The sequence below is a fragment of the Neovison vison genome, chromosome 5 (assembly GCF_020171115.1).
Source record: "Neovison vison isolate M4711 chromosome 5, ASM_NN_V1, whole genome shotgun sequence".
NCBI classification, from domain to species: Eukaryota; Metazoa; Chordata; class Mammalia; order Carnivora; family Mustelidae; genus Neogale; species Neogale vison.
Genome location: NC_058095.1, coordinates 106,597,148 through 106,616,355, shown reverse-complemented (window position 1 = coordinate 106,616,355; position 19,208 = coordinate 106,597,148). Strand labels below are relative to the sequence as shown.

Here is a 19,208-nt window from a genome sequence, read left to right as displayed (position 1 = left end):
GGTATTCTAGAGCCATACTTATGAATTTTAATTAGTGAGCTCGAGAGCAGGGACTATCTTATTTAAGTATTTATGAAACACAATACACAGATACAATTGTTGAATGACTACATGGTATTGATTCCTATGTAAATACAGATTACACATTTCAGCCAATACTGAGACAATTTTTCCTTTAAATTTCTGTAGAATTCTTGGATGGTGTGTGATTTCATTTATATTGCTAATTATATTTATCATTATTCTGTGTTATACCTACTTCAATAATTTTGTCCCAGTTATTTTAAAAAAGCAAGTTGAAGGGGAACCATGTATCTTATTCAGCACGTGGAAGAACGACAGTTAATTGATTCTATTATTACGTTTCCACTCATTGACGTGAACAGCCTAATTAGCTCCCAACAGTATTTCCCCCGCCAGGTTGCATAATGAATGCAAATTAATTTAAGTGGTAGTTGATTATATTCCATGTATGAATACTATGTTTGGTTGTATCTGTGTGCAGGGAAATTCTAGCTTTGATGAGAGATTTCTTCTCACGATCATATCTGGGGTTTTTGAATTATCTAAAAGAAGTTGATTTAATGTATTTTATCAAAACTTGTCCAAGATCTCACTTGCATTTCCAGCTATGCTTTTGCTGTCCCTAACTACTTATAGTGGAAAATAAACATATACCAACAAATCATATGTTTGTTCTTGTTAATGATTTAGAAAAGCCCTAATTCAAATTGTCTTATACCATTCTGAAGTTAATGTGTAGTAGTCTGTAATCCAAGTTTAAAATATGTTCATATGATCTTAATGAATGAGCCAAAGGCAATTAAAAGCCAAATTTGCTTTTTATGGCTTTTAAGATTTTATTTACTTGAGAAAGAGACAGAGAGAGATAGAGCATGAGCAGGGAGGAGAGGGACAAGGAGACTTCCTGCTGAGAAGGAAGCTCAATGTGGGGCTCAATCCCAGGACTCTGAGATCATGACCAGAGCCAAAAGCAGACGCTTAACAGATTGAGCTACCCAGGCATCCCTTTTTTTTTTACTTTTAATATGTAAAGTGATCAAAAGATTTTCATTGGTTTCACATATCTAACATTATAAATCCTTTGCAATATTTATATTATTGAAATAACATGGATAATGAGTAATTTTCAGTCTAAGGAAAATTGCACTAGTATGAAAATATGGATTTTGCAATATACAGAATCAAGACATCTGTCTCTTCAACCAGAACAAATGCAGGTCTTTGTGTGTTTTATGCCCTCTCTAAGCCTGTACTTCCCTACCATGAACTATTTAAGGTATGGGTTTATACCGTACTAATATTCTTCATGATGACTTCATGACTTCATTTTTAAATTTCTCCTAGCTCAATGTAATTTTTTTTTTGTTTATGTATTTAATCTCTACACCCAACGTGGGGCTCGAATTCACTATTGCGAGATCAAGAGTTGCATATTCTTCTGACTGAGACAGCCAGGCACCCCATCAACGAAATTTTTTAAGACTTTATTTTTTTGAATAGTTTAGATTTACAGAAGAATTGAGTAGTACAGAATTTCCACATATTCTCTCTCCCAGTTTCTCCCATTATTAACATCTTATAGTAGGATACATTTGTTACAATAAATGAATATTGATACTTTATTATTAAAATCCACAGTCTATTCATACGTCCTTAGTTTTTACCTAATACCTTTTCTCTCTTCCTGGATCCCATATTACATTTACTTGTTATATCCCCTTGGACTCAGTTCCTCTTGGGTATGATAGTTTCTCTGACGTTCCCTTTTTTTGATGACCTTGACAGTTTGGAGGAGTACTAGTCAAGTATGTTGTAGGATGCCCCTCTACTGGAATTTGTCTTCCTTAAGATTAGACTGAGGTTATAGGTTTAGGAAGGTAATTTTCCCAAGAGGATTAGGTAACTTCGGATTAAAGACACATCTATACTTCATCAAACTGTTGTCACAGACATGGCACAACTCATGTATCATTTTAGTACTGTGCCTATTCCATAAAACTAGAGGCAGAAAAGATAGTCTTGAGTAAAGAACAGGATAATTTAAAAAAATTTGGCTTAAAAAAAATAACTAAGAGGTAGATAACATTATAAAGACAGCAAACAGTAGTCATTTCAATTCGCTTTCCATAGTAAGCATGTTCTTTACGAATTAAGATTCAGAAAGTCAGACAAAAATGCATAAATAATATCATTCAATTCTGTATCTTCAGAGGTAAATATGGGTTTTATGTAAATGAATGTACTCAAGTATATTTATGTTTTCAAAGCATATTGTCACATTTTCACCTACCAAACAAACAATAAACACTGCAGGATTCTCTTGCCTATGGGTCAAAAATAGTCTTAAATCCTTAGAAAATTTATAGTAGGCAATAATTGTCTCCTGAACAGTGGTTCTCAAACTTTACCATGTATTACAATCACCTGAAAGTCTTGTTCACAGCTTCCTGGGTGCTATCCCCAGCGGTTTCTGATTCAGTGGGTCTGGGGTGGGCCTAAGAATATGCATTTCTAAAAAGTTTTTGAGGAGGCTGGTCTGAGGACCCTATGAAAACTACTGCTTAAGAGTCAACAAGGAAACTACATTCTTTAAGTGCGTATGATGATTTGGGTATTTTACATATATTACCTTATTTAACTAGTTACAGAATCTTATCAAGCAAATATGAGTATCCCTTTTATAAATGGTGAACTTGAACTCAGGGATGCTAAAGAACTTAGCTGAGGAGGTAACCGGATTAGAGGGCAAAATAACAATTCAGATTTCTGATTCTAATGCCCATGGTTTTCTAGTACAACATACTTCTCCTGTTCACAAAGGAGTGAAACATATATGTCCTTGGCTCACTAGCAAAGGAGACTCTACCAGAGTGTGTACAGTGATTAGTTCAGGTCAGTAGGGTATTGAAGAAATCTTTACTGAAGACTTGGCAGAGGCTCAGGGTCATGGAGAGGACTCACTTTCTCTGAACTTCTGAAATAATCAAGGATGACGTGAATTTAATGTATAATTAACAAAACAGGAAGAACATGTATTTAATACAGTACTAATTAGTTACTATTATTTTATTATTCCTTACAGAAAAACATACTTAAATAAAAGTTCTTAAAAGAATAATCTCATTTACAATTAAGTTTAAAGCATCATACTATTCTAAATGTCTGCCAGTGTACACTACATTGCCAATCAACCACTACTTACTCTGGTATTGAACTAACACAGCATGATGGTCTTCAAAAAAATCGGTCTGACAGTTACCAAAACATTCACCTCCTTTCACAAAGCAAATTAAAAGCAATGACATACAAAGTAAGCAATTTAAAGTTTATGAAAAGTGGTACACTTTACTGTAAATAAATCACCAAAAAAGAAGTTGCCAAGAATATATTTTCTATCCCTTTGTTATACTCTATATAAAAAAGAACACTCAGACACAAATTAGACTGTAGACTTAAAATAGTTAGTGAGGTCTAAATTTCAGAATGAGAAAAAAACCCACCCAACTCTACATCTCTATTATAAAAACAAATATTTTATGTAAGAAAGATTCCCTTTTAAATATCTATATACATATTTCCACTTAATACTGTTAATCAAACCCATAGTTATATTTATTTAAATAAGAATTAAATAAACTGCCCCAAATGCTGATTTCATCTCACAAAACAGAAGTATTTCAAATCACAACTTCCAAATGGTATTTTGAATATACTGGTTCCTTGAACAACATTAACAAGCATATTTTTAAGAATATATTTTCATCTACAGGTCAGGTAAAGCTTTATTAAATGGTAAACACTTTTAAAAGTGCAGAAACACAAGTTTCAAAAACAAATACATTCAGAAGATCTGCTGTTCAAATAATATTTTTTCAAAACCAGGTGGAGGAGTATGATAAAATTCACTGAACTGGCAATCCAAAATTGCACTGTCATCAACTAAAGACAGAAAAAGAAAGAAAGAAATTAGAAGCTTACACCTTAATTCACAAGAATACATAATTACAAAAGACTGTTATCATAATTTCATAATATTAACAGGCAAAAAGAAAAAATACACCTGCTTCCCAGGTTATAAAACATAATCTTATTGGGTAAAAAGATCTACAATAAAAAATTAAATTAAAAACACTGAAAGGATATACATATTATACATAGTATATATGTATGTATATATGTTTGTATGTATTATATATGTATGCATATATGTATAAAGGATATATATTATATAGTATATTATACTATATATAATATAAAATATTACTAATAGATAGTGTGAATGTGAGTACTTTTAATTTTTTCCTTTTTTGCCTACCTCTATTTTCTCAATTTTACACATTAAGATGTGTTACTTTTTAAAAATTGTTTTGAAAAAATTACAGATTCAGATAAGGTTGCAAAAATAACAGCGTTCTCTATACTCTTCATCCACTTTCCCCTAGTGGTAACATCTTACATTAACCACAGTACCATATCAAAACTGGAAAACTGACATTGATAAAGTACAGTTTAACAAGACTGTAGGCCTTATTTAGCTTCTACATCTTTTTACCAGCATTTATCAAAGAGAAATAAATGCATATAACCAAACAAAGACCTGTACATAATGTTCATAGCAGCTTTATTTGTAATGGCCCGAACTGGAAACAACTTAAATATCCATTAACAGGCAAAAGGAAAAACATATTATGATAAAAGCAGACAATAAACCACACATACTACTTGGCAATAAAAATGAATGAATTACTGACACATTCTACAACATGATCAATCTTAAAATAATTATGCTGAGACATGCCACACAATAAAGAATACAAATTTTATGATTCAGATTATCTGTAGTGACAGAAAGCAGATCAGTGGTTGGTTGGGGCTGGGGTGAAGAAAGTGAGTAGGAAGGATTATAAGGGAACAGGAGGAAATTTTAGGGGTAATGAATATATTCATTGCGTTGACTCTGGTAAGACATGAATATTCATAGCTACTTGTTAAACTACACACATATATTAAATGCACATCACCAAATATTTTATATTTCGTAATAAATGCAGAAAAAAGTTAAGTACTGGATTTGACATTTATGAAAGCAGTAGAGATTTTAACAAGGGTGGTTTCAGTGAAGTGGTGGTAAAGGCAGTGAGATGCGGCTGAAGAAAAACTGAATGATACAGTAAGTGGTACCATTAGTACTGCAGTTGGATAAAGAAGGGCAAACATAGGGCTACTGAGGCTAGGAGTTTAGCTGGGATAAGGATGATTCAGAATATTTACAGGCATTGAAGAGAGATGTTCCTTATGTGACATGTAAGTGAAATAAGTGACAAAGTGAAGTCCCAGAGTTCGGGAATTTGAAATCTAGACTGTACAGTGTTTTTTTTGTTTTTTGTTTTTTTAACATGAAGGATACCACTTCGTCTAAGATGGGACAAAAAGAAGGCAGGATTGGATTTGATTGAGAAAAACTTCAGGAGGGATGGGGTGAGAAGGTGGAGTTCACTATTAACAGCCTGTTTCTTTATAGAGTAGAAGGTAAGGTCATCTGTGGAGGATGAGAAGAGAATTCAAGAAATATGGCGAAGGTCTGGAATGTGCAGAAATGTAAAAGAATTGCCACAAATGTTGAGAGCTTAGGTTGTAATAGGCCTAACTTTGTGATAACCCTTTTCTTCAGTGTGATATGGCTTTTTCTCTCCACAATATGAGTCCAAGAACTGACAAAATGAATTAATTGGATGGATCTAGGATTAGGGATGGGATGGAAGATAAAAGGTAAAGGAATTAAAGTTTATTTTTATGTATGTATGTATATATGTATGTATTTATTTATTAATAATCTCTATACCCAACACAGAGCTTGAACTCACTACCCCTAAATAAAGACTTGGATGTCCTATTGACTAAGCCAGCCAGGCATCCCTTAACTTTAATTTTTATCTCTGATATTATTAGACCATTAAAATACTTGGCTTAATTTAACTGATTTATCAATGTCAATTTATGAAATATACTTTATATAATTTACTGCCTATAAATTTATTACATTAAAAATTATGCTAAATCAAAGAAACACTCTGGAATAAAACTGTATTTGCTATACTCATTTGTATAATTGATATCTCATTTCTCAGACTAAATTATTTAGAATATTAAGCTACATTTCCATTTAAGTAGATAAAGGAATTATTTTACCCAATATGGCAAAGAAACTAATCAAAATCAAACTTAAAAATGCACTTTTATATGCAAAGATAGTGGAAAACCACTGATAAATAATTTTTGGGAGAAAAGACTAATGAAAACAACTAAAAAGTAAAGCATAAGCTTTAGTTGTTATTATCACATTATTAAATATTTTTATTTGTTATCTGTATAGTTTTCTGACATCGTAGTCTATCGCACTAACACTGCTACCTTTCTAGTAAATTACTATAAAGATTAATAATTAGTTCTTATAATGGCTTAAATCTAAGAACTTAAAGTAATTAAATGAGAAAATATTTTTAGATTACTAATACTATAGGCAGAAAAACACAGCTGTTGATTTAAACTTGGTAACATAAAAAATAAAGCAGAATAGAAGGATAAAGACACCGCACTTATGTTTTTTTTTAATAAAGAAACACCTTATTTTTTAGAGATACATATAAAATATTTATGAATAAAATGATATAACATCTGCCATTTGCTTCAAAACAATCCCAGGAGGGAAGGTGAAAAACAGATGAGTATTAGCCATTAGGGGATAGATGAGACCTGACAGGCTCCAAGCTGATACCTGTTTGAAGCTGGGTAATGGGTACATGAGGGTTCATTATACCATTCTCTTTACTTCTATACATGTCTGAATTTTTCTATAATAAAAATTACCATAATTATATGGTATAGAGTCATCTCTTAAGTAACCCAATCCTTGGGAAGACACACTTGTATAGAAATTATAGTACATGCATATACATGACCACCAGAAGTAAAACAATCAATACGAAACTGTTCTAATCACAATTTCTCTCGGAAGAGTTTTAAAACTTAGGTAACTTTATAGAGATAACTAATGCTCAGTCTATATAAAATTCCCATCCCTGGCTCCAAAATATTCTTTACAATTACTTTTCCTGGTCACCTAAATCTCCCTAATAACTGGCAGAAAGAGCTCTGTAAACTCAGCAAAGCTCTTTGGAACTTTCTAGAATATAAGACTACATGATTAGAAAAGGGAGTATGGTTATTGCATATTTAAGTATAATCACTTTATTTGGAAAAAATGTTTAATACATGGGGAATAAAAAACTTCCTTATTCTTGCAAAGTGGGATTCTAATATCCTACTGAGTACATTTCATATAAAAGAGGTCCTTATTAGCTTGCCCAGATTTTTGAATGATAGAAAGTTAATGAAAATGTCAAGTAAAAGTTAACAATCCAATAATAATAACATTTAGAAATATTTTAGCTTACCATAAACAACTGGATACACTGTCCCTCGTATACCTGATGCTGGACAATGCATATTTTTTCCATTCAAATATACATTTAATTCTACATGGTCATATGTAATACCCTAGGAAGGAAAGAAAATATTAAAAAATTAAATTATAAATTTTAAAAAGCTTAAATAGAAAGCACCCACTGGGAAGCATGGGAAAAATTTCATTAATTATAATTGTGTCACAATAGCTTTCATTAAGGGTTTACAATTTGGTGGGGTTCTGCTTGAACTGAGATTTAAAAAAAAAAATTACCGGTGATTATGTGGGGGAAAGTCAGGTAAAGTTCCGAGAGTTCACATCAGAGTCAAACAAATGAGAACAGTCTGATGCCTAGCATTATATTCAGATAATATGAATTTTATTTTGTGAACATTAAGATAATATAAGTACTGCCTGTCATGTACAAAGAGACCTTTTTTTTTTTTTTAACTTATTTGAGAGAGAGAGAGCAAGTGCACTGGGGGGAGGAGAGGAAGAGGGAGGGAGGGAGAGAGAAGCAGACTCCCCACTGAATGCAGAGCCCAGTGCAGGGCTTGAGGCATGGCTTGATCTCACAACCCTGAGATCATGACCTGAGCCGAAACCAAGAGTCAGACGCTTAACCGACTGAACCACTTGGGCATCCCCAGAGAGACCTTTGAAAATCATACAGAAATCACTGCTCTCTACAGAATTTGATCTTAAGGGGAAAAACAATGAGGTTTTCAGCATTGGGGCTTAATACCTGTCACTGTTATCAAGTTGTGAAGTATCTTCATAGAACTTATTTCTGAAAAGAAATACATTTCCATCTCTTTACCTTGCTTTCAAATTCATCAAATATATTATACCAAGGTAAAGCTAGTGTTTACAATAGAATGTAATTGTTAGCTAGTATCAAGTTGAAAAACAGAAAATAGCTCAAAAGAGTAAAAAAAAAAAAGAAGAAGAAAAATAGATCAGTCTATATATCTGAAAGTTATTAAAGGTGCAAAAGTCAAAACTAATAATAAATAGTTATTATTATTAAAATGCTGGAAAATACTTTGAAAGCCTCTATTATGTACCAAGCACTATTCTAAGTACTTCATATTTAGTCCTCACAATAGTAATAATAATAATTACTATTATCTCCATTTTGCAGATGAGGTAGCTAAAACACAAAAAGATTAAAATAATTTATGTAAGGTTACAGAACTAGGAAGTAGCAGAGCTGGGATTTAAACCCATGCAGTATGGCTTCAGAATACTACTCTATTTGCCATGCCATACTACCTCTCTTTAAAACTTTATATAATAGTTACTAACTACTGGCAGAAAGTCTTAATTTGAAGAATTAAGAATAGACTGCAGAGATCTTTCAATAGCGAAATCATCACAAACCAAGAAGACCACTCCAAGGATTTCTGACTGTGGATATATTGTATCAACTTTAAAAACTTTTTAGAGGTAGATTAGGACATCTGGGTGGCTCAGCTGGTTAAACATCTGCCTTTGGCTCAGGTCATGATCCCAGGGTCCTGGGATTGAGTCCTGCATCAGGTTCCCTGCTCAGCAAGGAACCTGCTTCTCTCTCTGCCTGCCTGTACTGCTTGTACTTGTACTCTGGTACTTTCTCCCTCTCTGGTAAATAAATAAATCTCTGAAAAAAGAGGAAAAGAAAATTTTTAGAGGAAGAAAAAGATCTTACAGATGATCTAGTCTTAATTCCTTCACTTTCTCCTTAAAACAACAAAGGGCCAGAAGAGTCAGTGTGTTAAGTGCTATAAAAGATTCTCCTGGGGCTCCTGGGTGGCTCAGGTGGTTAAGTCTCTTGCTTTCAGCTCAGGTCATGATCTTATGGATCCTAGGATCAAGCTCTGCACTCTACAGGAAGTCTGGCTCTCTCCCTAAAACAAATACATAGACCTTTTTAAAAAATCTCCTCAAATCTCAGTAAAGCCAGCGTTAAAGAATAATTTTTTAATAGTTAAGAAATATTGAGAGAGACATTGTTTCATTTCAGTTTATGTATTTAAATATAACAAAACTAACTGATGGCTGGGATTAGTCTTTGTAATGAAGAGGCCTTTTTTCATTTAAAAAAACAAAAACAAAAATCACACAAAAACAATGTGTCCTCTCTCTATAGGAACCACCTTACAGGGTGTCTAGTGCAGAGCCGAGGTTTGTTATCCAGTCACCCTTCACCACCTAGTGGCAGCATAACCTACTGCAAGCAAGCAGGTATTAAAAGCCCAATCTGCCGGTGGGGGTGGGGGGGAGCCTAATCTGCGGCAGCACGGCAAAATTCCAGCACTAAAGAAAGAAGTGAGAAAGGATGTAAGAACCCCCAATTCCTATTAGCAAAGTTGAGCTTAAGTATTTCTAACTTAATCTGTCTTTTTATATGATCCAGAAACGGTTTCATTCTGCCACAATGATACCAAAATATCTGACACGTTCAAGGCATTTATCAATAATTGCTTGCATGTTCAGTGAAGAGAATCTGTAATTAAACTGCCTGTATTATACTCCAGGATCGCTCCATAAAAGAAGTTACTTAACTTCTCCTAATCTATGAAATGGTGATAATAATACTATCTATTTTATACAGTCATTACAGGGATTAAACCAACTAATCGCTGTCAGGCATTTAAAACAGTGCCTGGGTGGCTCAGTGGGTTGGGCCGCTGCCTTCGGCTCAGGTCGTGGTCTCAGGGTCCTGGGATCGAGTCCTGCATCGCGCTCTCTGCTCTGCAGGGAGCCTGCTTCCTCCTCTCTCTCTCTCTCTGCCTGCCTCTCTGCCTGCTTGTGGTCTCTCTCTGTCAAATAAATAAATAAAATCTTTAAAAAAAAAAATAAATAAAAAATAAAACAGTGCCTGGCCCACAATAAATGTGAGAGAAGTGTTCGCTATGATGATGATGATGATGATGATGATGATGATGATGGTGGTGGTATAGAATGTTTAATAAAACTTCTCTGAAATTAAACTGAAAAATGCAATTTTAGACTATAATTTCCACTTCTCAAAACTATGTATAAAAGGAAAAAATAAGCATAACCCAGGTATGCTTTCCTAGTGCTACAGTAGGCCCTGTGGGTACTATAGGATTACTGCATGAATATAATAATTTGGTCAGATGTTGAAAGCTTATTTTTCTTGATTTCTCCTCAGGGAATGGTACATGACTAAAATTCCACACATATGAGAATGTTTTTCCTGTCTTAAATCTGTTCTACTTTTCCTATGCCACTGTCGGCAATTTGGTGAAATTTGTTCTCAAGTGTTTGAACTAGGAATATAAAGGTAATAAGGTAGGGTAATCTTTTATTTTTCTTGACTCTGGATATATTTCATCCTTTTAAAAGTCCTCCTTTTATCAGAATAGATATGAAAACTCAAGTTTAATTTAATAAAGCTGATCGTTCTTAAATCTCTCAATTTGTGGTATCAGTTATCTCAATAAATGAGATAGGAAGATAAGAATAACACACATTAGAAGTTCAACAACAAAGAAAAACATTTGTTACTGATTATCCTTATGTCTGAATTTTATCTTCATGTAAACAGGCTGATAGCATCGACTTGACTTCAAGACTCTCCTTCAAGAAATATCCATTTGAATAAGGGTGTTCCATATTATGGACATCTGGCAATGATCTACAATACAAAGCCAACTATTCAAAAAGAACAGGGAAAAGCAGATTTTAAAAATGGTTTATACCTTTTGTCTCCTAAAACAACTTTTTTTCTTTTCCCCTAAAACTCAACAATTTACCTATTTAAAAACTAGGGGAGCACGGATGGCTTAGTTGGTTAAGTGTCTGACTCTCGGTTTTGGCTCAGGTCAGGATCTCAGTGTCATGACATCAAGCCCCATGTCGGACTCCATGCTGGGTGTGGAGCCTGCTTAAGATTCTCTCTCTCCCCCTCTCTAAACAAAACAAAACTAAACTAAACTAAATGTTCTTCATAATTTTTAATTTGCAGAAAAGAAAAGAAAGATCGGGGCATCTGGGTGCCTCGGCTGGTTAAGCATCCGACTTGATTTTTTGCTCAGGTTATGATCTCAGGGTCAGGGACTGAACCACCCATCTGACACTGTGCTCAGCAGGGAGTCTGCTTGAGGGTCTCTCTCTGCCTCTCCCACTCACTCTAAATAGATAAATAAACCACCACTCTCTCCCTAAAATAAATAAACCTTTAAGAAAAATCAAAAATCAGACCACAGTTAAAAATATCAATTTCCACAACTCTCCTTCTTTTCACCAAAATACTGCATTTTTCTTCAATAACCTGGGTTTACCCTGTGTCATCTTATTATTAGAAACCTTCCCTCATTATGTAGATTCCTTTCAACTTGGTACCACAGCCACGAACACAAAGTTCTATGTATAAGGGCATCTTTGCTGAAGGAGATCCTAGGACTCTGTTCTCAATCAATAGCTAATAGCCTGAATCCAGAGTATAAGGTTATTGGATAATGCCATTTAAGAAGTAACTGGGAGAGCAGAAAGGAATCTTTGGATTACATTTTCAACAGGGTGGTTTTGGCAAAGACTTAGCTGGGAATAAAAATAGAGCTGTCTTAATATATGTAACTCTTTCTATCCCCTGCTTTCCAAAAAACTTCTCTCCAATCAAACCTTAGAAGTTTTAGTCCAGTTCTTTGAAGAGTTCTGTAAGTGAAGAAGTTTAATAAGTTTAAGTTTAATGAGGATCATCACTCCTAATAAAATGCTGTAATTCTTTAATGGAAGTTCTTAACAAATTAAATACAGGCATACCTTGCTTTACTGCACTAAACAGATAGTGCATTTTTTACAAATTGAAGGTCTGTGGCAACCATGTGTTGAACAAGTCTATTGGTGCCATTTTTCCAACAGTGTTTGCTCACATCAAGTCTCTGGGTCACATTTTGGTAGTTCTTGCAATACTTCAAAGTTCTTCATTATTTTGTTAAGATGACCTGTGTTCAGTGATCTTTCATGTTACGAGTGCAATTACTTTGGTGTGCCACAAACCATGCCCATATAAGATCATTCAATAAATATGTGGGTTTTAACTGCTCCACTGACTAGGTATTCCCATCTCTCCCCATCTCCTCTGGCCTTTTTATTCCCTTAAACACAATATTGAAATTGGGCCAATTAATAACCATACAATGGCCTCTAAGTGTTCCAGTGAAAGGAAATCACATGTCTCTCCCTTTAAAACAAAAGTCCAAAATGATTAAGCTCAGTGAGGAAAGCATGTAGAAAGCCAAGACAGGCCAAAAGCTAGGCCTCTTGCACCAGACAATTAACTGAGTTGTGAATACAAAGGAAAACTTCTTGAAGAAAATTAAAGTGTTACTCCAGTGAATACACAAATAAGAAAGCAAAACAGACTTACTGTTGATACAGAGAAATTTTGATGGTCTGCTTAGAAGATCAAATCAGCCATAATATTCCCTTAACCCAAAGCCTAATCCAGAACAAGGCCCTAACTCTCTTCAATTTCTATGAAGGCTAAGAGAGGTGAGGAAGCTGCAGGAAAAAAAAAAAAACAAAAAACCTGGAAGCTAGCAGAAGCTGGTTCATGAGGTTTAAGGAAAGAGGCCATTCCCATAACACAAAAGCCACAAGGTGAAGCAGCAAGTTATCCAGATCTAGTCAAGTGAAGGTGGCTACGCTGAAAAACAGATTTTCAGTGTGGACAAAAACAGCCCTATCCTGGAAAAAGATGCCATCTAGGATTTTCAGAGCTAGATTCTAGAAGTCAATGCCTGGCTTCAAAGCTTCAAAGGACAGGCTGACTCTTGTTAGGGGCTATATAGCTGGTGACTTTAAGTTGAAGCCAATGCTCATTGACCATTCCAAAAATCCTAAGGCCCTTAAGAATGATGTTAAATCTATTTTGTGTGCTCTACAAATGGAACAATAAAGCCTGGACAACAGCACATCTGTTTACAACATGGTTTACTGAGTATTTTAAGCCCACCGTTGAGACCTACTGCTCTAGGAAAAGGACTTTTTTCAAAATATCACTGTTCACTGACAATGCATCTATCTGTTCACCCAAAAGCTCTGATAGAGATATACAACGAGATTAATGCTGTTTTTATGCCTGCTAACACAGCATCCATTCTGTAGCCCAGGGATCAGGAGTAGTTTCAACTTTCAAGTCTTAATTACTTAAGTTTCGTAAGGCTCTAGCTGCCATACACAGTGCTTCTTCTGAAGGATCTCAGCAAAGTAAACTGAAAATCTTCTGAAAAGGATTCACCATTTAGATGCCCTTAAGAACATTCATGATTCAGGGCACCTGGGTGGCTCAGTCAGTTAAACATCCAACTCTTGGTCTCAGCTCAGGGCTTGATTTGCGGGGTTATGAGTTCAAGACCCGTGTTGGGTTCCATGCTGGCCATGGACCCTAGTTAGGAAAACAAAGGAGTATTTATGATTCATGGGAAGAAGTCAAAATTTCAACATTAACAGGTGTCTTAAAGAAGCTGATTCAACCCTCACGAATGACTTTGAGGGTTTCAAGACCTCAGTAGAGGCTTGAACTGCAGAGGTGGAAACAGCAAGAGAACTAGAATTAGAAATGGAGCCTGAAGATGTGACTGAAATGCTGCAATCTCATGATAAAACTTTAGTGGATGAAGAGGTGTGTCTTGTGAATGAGCAAAGAAAGTGGTTTCTTGGGATGGAATCTACTCCTGGTGAAGATGCTGTGAAGACTGTTGAAATGACAGCAAAGAATTTAAAATATTATATAAACTTAATTGATGAGGGAGCAGCAGGGTTTGACAGAATTGACTCTAATTTTGAAGAAGTTCTACTTTGGGCAAAATGCTATCAAAGAGCATCATATGCCATAGAGAAATTGTTAAAGAAAAGAAGGGTCAATCTTTGCAGCAAAATGCACTGTTGTCTTCTTTTAAGAAATTGTGAGGGCCACCCTAACCTTCAGCAACCACCATCCTGCTCGGTCAGGAGCCATCAACATTCAGGCAAGACTCTCCATCAGCAAGATTATGACACACTAAAAGTTCAGATGATGGTCAGCAATTTTTAGCAATAGAATATTTTTAAATTAAAGTACATCCATTTTTTTAAACATAATTCTATGTACACTTAAAAGACTACAATGCAGTGTAAACATATACATTCACTGGGAAACCAAAAACCTCATTTGACTTGCTTTACTGCAATATTTACTTTATTGCAGTGGTCTGGAAACAGACAACAGTATGTCCGAAGTATGCCTGCAATAAATGTCAAAATTTTCTCTAAGAGAGCGTTAGGTGCAAAAATACCTAACATTTTCTAATATGAATGTCAGCAAACTTTCAAAATTATGGGCCAAGATTTCTCTGATGTGAGAGAAGCAAGAAATGCTGATAAGCAGCCAACCTGTCAAAATTCTCCTAAATGGAAATAAGGGCTTATGCCGATTTTCGTGGCCAGCAACAGCTCTAGAAAGGAGAGTAGTTAGGTAAGGTAGCAGAATCTACACCAAGTGCTCTCTTTGGAATATGTACCACCTCATTAGATCCAATCCCAGTGCCTCAGAATTCAAACCACAAACTCCCAGGCAAAACTATATACACTAAAAGCAGTTTAACTTTAATAATTTACAGTGGAAAACAACTCCACAGTAAACTTACCACCACATCTCCCTCCTGTGGAAGACTGTTTGCTGGCAGCCTATTTTTCTCCTCGTTGTTGTGGTATAGGGCTCCATCATTCCTCATCACCAGACTATGCACATCTCGGCCAAGAGGAATCTGATTCAAGTTAACTTTCTGAGTTGCAACGCCAATACCCCATATTCCTAAAAAAATAATAGTTTAGATGCCCCCAAAATCTGAAGAATACAAATATGAAAGAAGGGGTTGTTTTTAAGAGTGTAAGTTGTTTTTAAAAGAAATCGTGTACTATCACTAACCTGTTTTTTATTAATTTTTTTAAAAACAAATCTTTTAAAAGTAGTTTGCGAACTACCCTATGTTCTCTACAGATGCAGTACAATGTAGGAGATAAGAGTGGGTTCTGAATCTGTACAGCCTAGGTTAAACTCTGGCTTAACTAGGTGATCTGGGGCAAGGTATTTAACCTGTCTCTGCTTCCTCACCTGTGAACGTAGGGTTCTAACAGTACTTACTTCAAAGGGTTATTAAAAGATATAGCAAGGTCACTAATACTTGGAACAGTGTAAGTATTCCCCCCAAAATTGGTTAAGCAGAGCATTTTTTAAAAAGATGTTAGGTATTATCATTACTATTCTCTAAAAGACATTTTGAAAAAGCACATAATTAAATGGCCTATGGTTCTAGTCAAACACTACCTCAAAGAAGTGGGAAATTAGTCTTTAGTTTTTGCATCTATAATGTGTGACAAATAACATAGATCTGGTCAATACCACAAAGAGGAGAAAATTAATGATGAAGTATAAAATTATTTTAAGGAAAAGTGAATTGGGGGAAATCAGAGGGGGACATGAACCATGAGACTGTGGACTCTGAGAAACAAACTGAGGGTTTTGAAGGGGAGTCGGTGGGGGGGATTAGGTGAGCTTGGTGGTGGGTACTAAGGAAGGCACGTTATTGCATGGAGCACTGGGTGTGGTGCATAAACAATGAATCTTGGAACACTGAAAAAAATAAAATTAAATTTTTTAAAAAAGAAAAGAAAAATAATTTTCTTACCCGTGCCTTAAATCAGTGAGTTTTTAAAACCTTTTGGTCTAAGTTGATTTTAAGCAGGCAGCTCTCCTCTTAACCTGCCAAACAGAATACCTAGAGCTCTGGATTTTGTTTCAAACTGTTTCCTTTTCAGTTTTTAATCAAAATCAGTTAGGAGAAAATCTATAGATGGAAGAAGGTTTGAAGATCATGTTGCCAATCAATTTTTCTGAATTAAGCAAAACTATCAGAAAGTTGCATTCTGGGTATCACTGTCTGGGCTTCCTAAATAATCTTACAACATAATTCATCCTCCAGAGTGGGACAATTTTAAGAGTGACAGAAGGGGATAGTACTAATTTCGTGGAACAACAGTTCTAGACAGGGTTAGAGAGTTTCCTTACTCCTAAAGAACTGTGCATGCTGTGATACACTTTGGCATAACTGCCTCAAGCTTTCACTGAGAGATCAACTTACAAATTCCAACAGTATATTTATTTGAGAGACGTCACTGAAAATACCATCCTTTACAGAAAATCCACATAAAAATTTGTCCTGGATTTAAGGATCAAGAAAGTATTTGCTTCTCTTGAGAAAAGGTAGGTTGTACTTGAGAAGATTTTAGCTACCAGAGACATTTTGCAGCTAACTTATAAACGAATGAAATGAAAGACAGTTTCCTATGTATTCCATATACTTAAGAAAATCAGTATTTTAAATTAATTTAGAAAACAAGCCCCAGAAGGATGTTTTATATCATTCAAGCTTGTGGACGAAGAGTATGATTTACTTCCCTTTAGTTTTCCTATTCTACACCTATACTTACGTTATTCATGCTCTCTTTCACTAGAAGTTTTTTTTATAACAAAGCTTTAAAAATACATTTCCCCACATTCAATCCAGCTACAAGTTAACTAATTGCTATTCTAACACTCAAGCAGAACTATTGCAGGATTCAAAAAAACTGTAAATTTTTTAACGAGAAATATAGACATCAGAATTCTAAATGTGCTAACTGCTTCAGAAGACAACGAATTTGGGTATTTTAACAAGAGTTATGAGAAAACACCCAGGATAAGATTGGTTTTATCCTAAGATAAAATAGCAAGAATCTACACCTTTAATGCTTGGCCAAATGAAATGGAGCATCTAACAGCCCTTCATAACGCTAGTGTCTTACACTGATCGTGTAAAACGCACTCATAAGTATAACCAACGTGGAGGAAGGGCAGTTCTTGTAACCCCATTTTATAGATAGCAAAATTGAACCTAAAACAACTCAATAACTAAAATAACTACTTTAGCTAGGATAACACAAGGGGGAAAAAGTTCTTCCAAATAAGTTTGGTGCTTTTCTATTGCCTCCTTAATCTTTTTCACACACAAAAAATTGCTCTTAGTATTTAATTAGTACTTTTAATAGTAAAGGACCATTATACCAACCTGTGGACTGGATTTTGAATTCAAAGTAGCTTTTGTTTTGATGTAAAGGGGCACTGGCTAAACAGCCTCCCGTTCCACATATTCTTCTTCCATTTTTTACAATGACAACATCTGTTCCTAAACAAAAAATGCAGAGACCGTGTAAAGTTTTTTATTTTCTTATCCAGCAATCAAGGTCAATTTGTTTCACTTCTCTTAGTCAAAAAATAGCGATGCTATATTTACTTTGAAATACAGAAATGCTGATAAAAACAATTTTTAGTTCACTATTTTTTCCCCCGAGAATGTTTTTATTTAATATTCATTTGTGGCTAGAAATCTTGTTTAGAAACGCAATTAAGTAGTAATTCTGTAGGAGGAGCACCACAGGCGCTCCCCTCGCCTGGGGACAGCTGACGAGTCTCGGGAGGCGGCTGCTCCGAGATTCCGGTGAAAATGGGTGGGGAGGTCCACACAACCAGCTCCCGATGACAGGAGCAGACAGGGCTGCGTAGCCTTGAACACAGAACAGGGCCGAGGTGCAGGCGGCCGGCGTCTGAGAGAGATCCGCGAGACAAAACGCGGTCGAGGGCAGCACCTCAGAGCTAGGAGCGGGGGGCGGCGCCCGGAGGGGCAGGGCCGCGCGTGGTTCCTCCGACCTCGCACTGCCCGCGACCCGCCGCGCCACACCCGGCGGGGGCCGTTGGGTCTGGGAGAAGGGAGGGCCCTTACCCATGTGCTGCGTGTCCAGCTGCACCGCCGGCATCTCCTTCAGAGGGATGTGTCCCGTCCCGCCGTCCCTGCAACACCGCAGGCAGCAGAACACCGAGGCGGCCATGGCACCAAGACCACCGACTCCGACGCCGCCGCAGCCCGCCGCCTCTAGACCGCGGCGACTCCGCCCCCACGCCTCCGCTCCGCCTCCCGCCCCCGCCCGAGCGCCAGAGTCCGTGTGGAGCGCGCAGACCGACACAGCGACGCCCCACGCCGGGAGGGCGCAATGCAGGCAGAGGCGTAGCCGACCCCGGATGGAAGATGTAGAGGTTGCGCCAGCGGGGAGGGGCGGGGCCCAGGAGGGCGGGGCTAGAGGCGGAGCGGGGCGGAGGGCTTGACGTGCCGGCGGGTTGAGGACCTTGTTCTCCGGTGCGCGGGTCCTTTTTCCCTTGGCGAGCGTTCACGACCGAGTTCTCACGTTGAGCAGTTCGCAGGCAGGCGGCACCCTTCGGACACTGAGTAGTCGTAGAATGCTGAGTTTTAAAAACTGTTCCCCCCAACCTTGACATTACCTTTAGAAATGAATTGACCGAAGCAAGTCATGCTGCGGGAGTGAGAGCCGGTAAAGGACCCTGAGGTTTTCCACAACGCCCACCACCGTGCGCCCAGGGCTGAGAGAACTTTGCCTCCACCAAAAGCCTCCGTCCCTGCGTGGCTGGTTTCTGAAGAATTTCCTCAAATTCTAAATAGACGCACAGGCCCCGAGAGTAATGGCTGTTAGTGATTTCACCGTGAATGCGCACCTGAGGTTCTAAGTCGGCCCTGGTGCATCGTAGGTGCAGAGATGCGCGTTCCGTGGCCCTCGAGCCGCGCAGTTGAGGAAGCCCAGGAGGCGGTGCGGGGGTGATACCAGTGGGGCGGGGCGG

General features: G+C 36.8%; 1 protein-coding gene across 2 annotated transcripts; it reads right to left on the bottom strand.

Annotated features, from left to right (window-relative positions):
• Positions 1-1,492: 1,492 nt before the first annotated feature.
• On the bottom strand, positions 1,493-18,900 carry SPRYD7 (SPRY domain containing 7). 2 transcript variants are annotated; one of them, XM_044249679.1, is made up of 5 exons: positions 18,855-18,900; positions 17,590-17,706; positions 15,130-15,296; positions 7,479-7,581; positions 1,493-3,963 (listed from the first exon to the last, which is right to left on the bottom strand). In XM_044249679.1, exons 1-5 carry the CDS (start codon positions 18,883-18,885, stop codon positions 3,866-3,868), a joined length of 516 nt encoding a protein of 171 aa, XP_044105614.1. In that variant the 5' UTR covers positions 18,886-18,900; the 3' UTR covers positions 1,493-3,865. The 2 variants fall into 2 exon arrangements, with proteins under 2 accessions (XP_044105614.1, XP_044105613.1); XM_044249678.1 differs by lacking the exon at positions 18,855-18,900 and adding an exon at positions 18,301-18,459.
• Between the last annotated feature and the right edge of the window lie 308 nt (positions 18,901-19,208).